Source organism: Varroa jacobsoni, unplaced genomic scaffold (assembly GCF_002532875.2).
Source record: "Varroa jacobsoni isolate VJ856 unplaced genomic scaffold, vjacob_1.0 contig02778, whole genome shotgun sequence".
In the NCBI taxonomy this organism is placed as follows: domain Eukaryota; kingdom Metazoa; phylum Arthropoda; class Arachnida; order Mesostigmata; family Varroidae; genus Varroa; species Varroa jacobsoni.
Genome location: NW_019214883.1, coordinates 36,030 through 44,618, shown reverse-complemented (window position 1 = coordinate 44,618; position 8,589 = coordinate 36,030). Strand labels below are relative to the sequence as shown.

Here is an 8,589-nt window from a genome sequence, read left to right as displayed (position 1 = left end):
GTATTCGCGCGCTATAATCAATCAATCAATCAATCAACCAAACTCAACTAATTAACGACGGAAAACGAAAAAACTCTAAAAACGAAGAAAAGCTTCAAGAACAGCTTGCCGGAGATCATAAAATCCCCCGACTTTTGGGGGAGGGGGCAGGAGGGGCCGAAGAGGGCATATTAGTGTTCGGTATCAGAGGATTGCTGGAGGTTAGCGCTCTCCCAGGATGCTTTGTCAAAGTTGCGACGACTCAGTCTAATCTGCCGCGGTTAATAGAGGGGCTATATCATGGTGATGGTGGTTTGTATTTTACTCAGCTTAACGCTAACAGCCACTAAAAGCCGCTAATACCGAATCAATGTCACCTCGACACCGGCACACCCATGGCACCTAACCAAGCAACAAACTGGAAGAGGGGGGTGCCATACAACAAAATGATACACCAATCTGAACCCCCCGCGCACCACGTGCGTGCCGCATCCGTTCTAACGTCGGCTAGAAACCACTGCGCCACATTGACGCATCGAGCTTTATGCTTGCATAAGGCACATGTAAGTTTCAGCTGAGAGCGGCAAAAAAATGTGTAAGCTGGGCGTGCAAACTGCTTCTCGTATCTGCATCCAGTGACCAAAACAAAGGAAGACCAAGTGACAAACGCATTTGTAAGACTGATATGTCAACTGATTTAAACGCCAACATGACGATGATGATCTGTAGCTGTATCATCATAGTGAAAAAAGCTATACATCGACACTGCTACACGAGCGGTAGGCCTCCTCTCGAAAGACAGTGTCCCCTTAACATCATCTGGATTCATCATATTATATACGCACATATATAATACGTGTAAAATCAATTATCCAGCGACTGACATCTATTATAGATACATTGTCACTTTATGTAATTTTGTTAATTCGCTAAGCATAAACAGTTACGTTAAGTCCATCGAAGTGTTTTTATATGTCTGTTTATACAAAATCTATCAAATATGCTATTCCTGCATGTTGGCTGCATGTCATAGAGTGTGTGTGTGTGTGTCAGTCAATGTTTTTTTGGAGCATATAATTCCGTAATTCGAAACGGTTCGTTTAATGCCTTCGTGCCTGACTGCCATTGTCAATGCCGCCCACAGTCACAAACAATTTTGCTAACCAAAGTGGGTTATATGAACCCAACAATGAGGCAGGTAACTGCTCGGTCACCCGCACGGTAGTTGGCCAAACTTCTAGTTTCGTCAAACAGTTTATGAGGGACAACAAGAAGAAAAACCTACGTTGTATTTCTTAATGTGTACACAAAAAGGGTAGTGCTAAGCCGGTGAAATAATGGAAGCTTGCTGCAAGCAGAAGTACATTTGAAGGTCATAAAAAATAATGCTAGCAATACCAATAATAGCGGTAGAAACATTTCCAGTAACAGTACTAACTGATATTTTCTTCCAAAATAGCTATAAATAAATTAGCTGACACATTTGTCACCCTATTTGTATAGTCGTTGCTACGTTATAGCCCAAAAACCCTAAATGCGCTATTTGGTTTGGCCAACATTGTTGCCATCTACTTCTGCCATACCCATATGATTTCGTCGGCCTTCGTCGTTGCGCCTCAAAAAAAATGGCTTTTTAGCATTACGTTTGCAGTGTACGTTTTCACCGTTCCGCTATCGTCACTTATGTTCAATCAGGGCACCCAAGCTTGATACCTCTGTTCTTCGATACAGCGTTTAATCTTGATTAAGGCTTCCACTTCATTCCAACAATAACGCCGCACCGCCATAGGAACGATCTCTTATTTGACAGTTGCGGGGGTCCTCCCTAATATCGGGGCACTATTGCGCCTCGTCCTACCTGCGAGTCGTACTCTACAGGTATGAGGAGATAACACCAGATCGATCCAAAAACAAATTACACCTCGTACTGTGCATCCGTCAAATAAACACACAATTGACCGAAATAGCGAATAAACAAAAATAAATATTACATAAAAAAGCATCGACCAGCATTTTACGTACTTTTTACTATCGTAGCCGAGGTGTATCAGATCGGATAGAACAGTATCAGTGAGAGCGGCAACCAGAGTCGCAAGGCGGCCAGCATTGGAGAAAGACCGTACAGACATCTATATAAGCGAATTGTTGGATGATCGACAACGTAAAACAAGGCGAGACTCAACATAACGAACAGTTCCCCTATCCTATACATGTCTACTTAAAGTTTCATATGAAAGTAACTCTCTTATCTTCATATAAAACGAATAGATAAGAAATAAGCCTTTTTTTAAGTAGTTTACGTGAAAAATAAGAGTTAATATTTAAAAAAATAAGACATTTATGGCCACAACAGAGCCCAAAAAATTGCAACGCAATAACACAAATGGCAAAAAACTAATGATTCCTCTCAGAACTATGGACCGTAGAAGGCTCGAGTCGGTGTTGTCGGCCCTCGCCGCGCGACGCTGCTAAGTATCTTGAACAAATCATTCAGTTTCTAAGCGAGTGGGAGAACCGTATCGTTAAAATAACATGGTGACAACAACACATTTTTTTGTCCTTTGGTTATATAATAGGACACGGCTAAGGGGTAGATGGCTCTGTTGCTATTTTGGTTCTTATCGCTAGCTTAAACAGAAGTTAGAATCGATCGTCGAAGCAAGGAAGAGAAATCAAACGCTGCCATAGGGAGGACAGCACTTCAAGCTAATTGCCCGCTAGTGGCGACGCTCTGGCTGTTTCTTGGGTCGACCTCTTCCAATTTTATTTTAATATTTCATTCGTTCACGATAACTCGCCCTGGCTGCATAGCGTACGCCGCTACAAAGGTCTCTTCCCTCGAAACGAACGCTCCAACCGGGATTAATCGCTCGGTCCGTTCAAGCCAGTCAACCAGAAGGAAGATATTTATCTACACAGCCAGAAAAAACAAGACACGACTACGCAGACAAATAGACAGACATGCCATCTAGCTTGCTTTCTGCTAACGCCCGCCCAAACCCGCTCGACCAGCTGTCATGGTCTCCCTACCGGTTTTGCCGAAATCTGTCCGAATAAAGTTGTATCTGGCGTGCTTAAAGGTGGCCACAATAAACGTCCTGGCCACAAACGGACATGCGACAGGACGTTGGCAGTCGCTAGGCGTGAGCGTTGTGGATCTCGGCTGATAATGTCTTTAGCAAGGAACATATGCTATCAGCAATTAGAGCAGACTCGCAACCCCGAGACAGTTCGTAACTATTCGGCGCCGCACGAAACATGGCCGATGTCGCTTATAGCGGAACGTGCTATAATAATATAACTTCGTCCAGAAGCATTATCACACATAGCAGACAATAACGAGTCAGCAGTGAATAAAGCAACGGAAAGACTTAGTTCGGGTTAGTGGAGTAACCCACTGCAGATCGCACTGAAGTGGGGTGGGGTGGGCTCATTGCTAAAGCACCAACGCATTATTGGTGATGCTGTAGTTACAACAAGGTATTACCGTCACCGGCGCCAAAGCCCCAACATCTCTGGAAGCATAACCCACTGGTCCTTGTATGCCCACTCGTGTTGGGCCTCAGAAATATTTACGTGTTACGACGTAGCTGTTCGCCGCACGCCTCAATCAGCCGCAAGTTACGTGCCAAAACGTTCCGTCGACACTGAGGCACGCAGGCCGGTTATGAACGCGCATCCCTCTATTTACTGTTATGTCTAGGGACGAATTATACTTTATAGCTACTAACTGCTTGCTTCATTTTTCGCAAGAAGGAGTCATTGAAAAAAGCTTTGATTTGGCGGATGCATGATGGTAGCGTGAACGGAAGCGACTCAAGGGAAAACAACAACGAAATATTCGCAATAATAGTTAATGCCATGCTAGACGTGTGACGGCAGCTTCACTTGGGGTAGACGGCAACAACGACGATAACATCTTAATTGCTCTGTTTTTTTTTTTACTGTGGTGAATATGGCAAGGAAGCTGGATCAATCAGCAATCGTTGATGCAAATACATGATCCTAGTATAACTGGTAATCATAATGGCGAGAGTTAGATAAACAATGCAGTAGTGGTTAAGGCACATTGAGCCACCGAGTAAAACTACAGAGGTAGAAAGAGCTGCAGTGAAAAACGTACTAGTAAAAGAAACAAATGAAAGAAAGGGAAGCCTTTAAAAAACCTAGGGAAAGACTAAGATTCACTCGTGCTGATCTACCCTTAATAGATTAACCATGTGCTCGTTACTCATTCAGGCGTCCGGCACTTTTCCCAGCGCCTAGTTCCACACCCCCTGCCCACTTTTCTTCCTGGCGCAATGTTGTGATCTGTATGTTGTCGCTCCGTGTATGGGTGTATATGTGTGTATTCGGGTGCGACACCGCAATTACGGCCGCGTCATATAACGTACACAAATTGAACCACTGTCATTCCCAGCATGGTGATAGTGCGTACGGTCTATTGTGTCGTCTTTAATAAAATCTCTATCACACAATACGGCACATGCTGGCTACTTCGGTTCTTCAAATTGTTTTCACACATACGGTCGAAATACTATACTATTATTTTCTATAACAATGAACGGTTAACAGGGCTGCACCATACACGAAGCACATCGGCTAATTAATGCCTTGCAACTCCACCTGTTAGTAATCGTAGAGCCCAGCTAGTGGGGTTGTCGTCCGATCGATGGATTGAGCAAGATATAGTGATGGAGAGTTTTGCTATAGAGTTCGTTGGTGCCGACTCCACCGTCCGAGTGCTCTGCACACGTTGTTCTAGGTATGCACGCAGGCAAGCTCATTGGCGTCGCCGGGCGCAAGTCCATGCCGAAAAGGTGGGCCATGATTTGCTTAAAGTCAACCGACGGCCAGGCTCGCTTTCTCTCTAGTTCCTGTGCTATATCTGCATGAGAGTATCCTTCAAAGTATGTGTGCGTCCGCGTGTCTGTGAGCCGCGTCTGTAGTTGTATTCGAGTGTGTGTATCTGCTACATGTTGCTATTTTTCTTTTTGTGTGAACGACCCCCTGTGAACGAAATCTGCTCATTATCATACAGCATCCATCTCTCCCTCGCTCGCATATAGCTTCATAAGTGAAGAACGGGACAGCACTCAGGACTCAGGCACTCGTTTACTGTCAGTTTAAAGATCGATGATTTTTTAATGAATTAATTTACTTATTCAGATTTTGTTGCTGCTGCTGCTGCTGCTGCTGTTGGGTCTGACACATCGTCGTGTCTCGATAAATAACAGATTTCGTCTCTGTAAGAAGGATTTCAGCGGTAGCTTGAACTTGACAATTATGGTACGATAATGCCATATATCAGGGAACAGGATACTACTAGTCGTGCATAGTTTAACATTTGTCAATTTTGCTTTTTCTCGTTGTAACATAATACCAACATGTCCCGACATGTGAGTTGTACAGGCTACGTTCGAGCTGTTAACGAGGCCATCTTGGTATCGACGAGCAACGTGGACGGCTGTAGGCGACAGGGGTTGGGCGGTCTCCCTCTCGCCCTCATATGCCCAGAAAACAGAGAAGAATATGCCCAATGCAGCCTCTGCTACATGTTAGAGTAAAGATAGGTAGGTCGAAGAGAGCAGGGGCATCAGCAAGTAAAAATATGTCTGCTCTTCTTGCCAATATTGAAATGCCGATCTGTGATCTTTGGGCCTCAATCAATTGCTTAATCAATCTTCCTCATTGTACGATCATCGTTGCACGTTTTCCTAGGTTCTTGAAATTTTCATTTTCAACATTTTGCCGAAGATTTTGCGGTCTTCATAATCGATGCAGTTAAATTAACTGTAATAATGCGGTAGCAGTAACAGTGAGCAAGGTAATATTATTAATTCTTATCTTCCCGTAGCAGTTGATCACAGACTAGGTGTCTTCTGTTTATCTAACTCCCGAATAGCCACTTCGACGAGCATGAGAAGACTGCTGAACTCTTCTTTGTGTTGAATAGACGAGATCGACTGGCGACGTTTCGGCGACGATGGTGGAGGTGGTGGAGATGGTGTGTGTAGGCCATAGACGCCCGTGTCATCCGAACACTCATCGGTATCGTCCTCCGAGTGTCGTTTGCGCTTTACGCCATGAACGAAGCCATGGTGCCCACCATGACTCTGTTCTTGCTCATGGCTTCGCTGCCAGCGGGCGGTGAGTTTCAACGGCATCGAACCCCCGCCTTCCCGACGCATTGAGTCTGATGAGCTTTCATCGTCATCGAGGAGGCGCTCGGAGTCGGAATCAAGATCGTCCGAATCCGAGGTGACGGGTGATGCCAAATACGAGTGGTGATTAAGCATCGCAGTTGTACGATGAATCGGAGCGCCAAATTTTGGCGTCGTTGTCGTTGTTCCTGATGAAAGCGCTGTTGTCGCTGACACCTGATGTAAGCCACCATTCTGTCCGGACGCATTACTAGTACTAGTGTGCGAGCTAGTCAGCGAACTCTGACTTGTCGAACCCGCTCCAACCTTCCGCGTGATCGTATATTGCAATGGATCGTTACCCTCTTTTCGGATGATGTCTGGTAGGATTCGACGACGTGCATTAATGAACCAATTGCACACCTGTAAAACACTTAGTCCAGTCTCTTTGCTCAAGAACAACTTCTCCTGATCCGAAGGGTAAGCATTATACCTGTGCTCGTACAACCACATCCGTAGAATCTTGACTGATTCCTTCGGTAGGTTGCCGCGCCTTTTCCGAGCGTATAGATCAGCCGTAGAAAGAGCAGTTGTCGTCTCGGATGCCGAGTCATATGCACGACCGCCATCACTACCACCGCCGTTGCTAGTGCCTCGTCCAGCGCTCTGCAGTCCATTGTTACTGTCGAGCATGGCCGTAGCAGCTGCAAGCCCGTCGTTCACGGGTGGCGTATCATACAAATTCATCCTGAAGTAACAGCGGTGATGAACAACTTCAACAGCGTCTCAAAATGGTGCTAATAACGTCCAATCAATGTTACGCCATATTATATGACTATGACTATGACAGATCACACAAACACACATAAATGACTGACGAGATAAAGTTCGCAACAGGTACTTTCTCCACTGGCAATGATATCCAATACGCGTGTCCCGCAATTAAAACTCAACAAACACACGAAAATGGTATCCAATGATGCAGACAAGTCGTACTGAGTCTGGGGGGGTGACACGAATTGATTACCCCCGGCACCCACTTTGGAATTGCACAGTCGACCACTGCATTCACTGCAATAGGTCCATCACTATAACAACAACAACAACAACGACGACGACGACGACAACAACAAACAAACAACAACGACAACAACAACAACAACAACAACAACGGTAGTAGTAGTAGCAGCAGCAGCAACAACAACAAATTATTGCTAGTTTCGAATCGTGACACTGAAGCGGCAGTCGTAGTAGAAACTCTACTGGCAGGGGTCACGTCGGTAACTGAGCGGCATTACACGCGAGGTGCATGCAGCTGAAAATCGAACGCTTACAATTGTTTCCTTCTGCTGTACTCGCTAAATGTCACATGTTGTTACTGCTGTTGGTGAGCACCGTACAATTTTCTACAATCCTCATTTCAATCACAAGCGTCCACCGTTACTACAAACCGATATTATCCGTTTGCGTGTCGCTGGCTTCTATTTCAACTAGCAATAACGCATAACAGTAGATGATACTGTCGTCACCGGCACGGATTCAATCGCGTTTTGCCGATCGCGTCGACTTCCTTCAACTGTCTGATGCCAGCACGTGGTGCCGCAGTCGTCAAGGCTGTCACTTGGTCAAACCGCCTGAAGGGAGAGAAGCAGCGGGACTGGGTGAGGGCAGCTACTATAGCGCCAGTTGTCGCTGCTGCAGCAGCGGCGGCGGCGGCGGCGGCAGCAGCAGCGACAGTGACGGTTACTGTCAGTGCCAGAAGAAAGCGTTAGCCAGTCAGCCACGCAAGTGCCCCATAGCACCAGCACAGCCACTCAACCCGCCGATGGTGCCTGCCACCGGACAGGCACCAGCAGCCACCAGCTACCTACCAGGCCGGCGACCACATTGCCACTCATGGCCACGGAGCTATTGCGAACAGCTACGGCGAGCGACCGACTGGATATACCTCAAACATAGCATCAGCAACCGTACATATATTACAAACAGCAGCAACAGTTACACTCAAATTTCCTAACAATGCTGACGTGGTTGTCTTTAATGACTCGAACGCTCTCGTCTCGCAGACAGACCTATAGGGTGTGCTAAGCTGCTGGCGCGCATGTCGGTCGTGGCGGGAGCAGCGCTTTGACCGTCCTCAGTGCGTTGTTTATGTTTGTTTGGTGGAACAGCCAATCAGCCATTGCCGACATGAAAAGACAAACCGTAATTGCAGAGGTAGCAACAACGAACCGTACTAGTTTCGATAGCTTGCTGGCTAGCTCACACCCAGTAGATTGCCTGGTTAATGTGGAGACCATGTGGCGAACGATGCAGATGCAGTTCAAGAAACACTTCAGCCACGACATCGAACAGGCGCACCTTGGGCCTGCAGGCAACACGCGCTTAACGATGGCGCTATTTTCGCATGACACTTCTGAATCGGGGGATGCAGTAACAGAGAGAGAGAGAGAGAGAGAGAGAGAGA

The 8,589-nt window shown here is 46.2% G+C and overlaps 1 protein-coding gene across 1 annotated transcript; it reads right to left on the bottom strand.

The window, feature by feature from the left end:
* Positions 1 to 294: 294 nt before the first annotated feature.
* Positions 295 to 8,142, bottom strand: LOC111272625 (uncharacterized). Its single transcript, XM_022854189.2, has 2 exons — positions 7,574 to 8,142; positions 295 to 6,870 (listed from the first exon to the last, which is right to left on the bottom strand). The coding sequence occupies exon 2, from the start codon at positions 6,867 to 6,869 to the stop codon at positions 5,844 to 5,846; it is 1,026 nt and encodes a 341-aa protein (XP_022709924.1). The 5' UTR covers position 6,870; positions 7,574 to 8,142; the 3' UTR covers positions 295 to 5,843.
* Between the last annotated feature and the right edge of the window lie 447 nt (positions 8,143 to 8,589).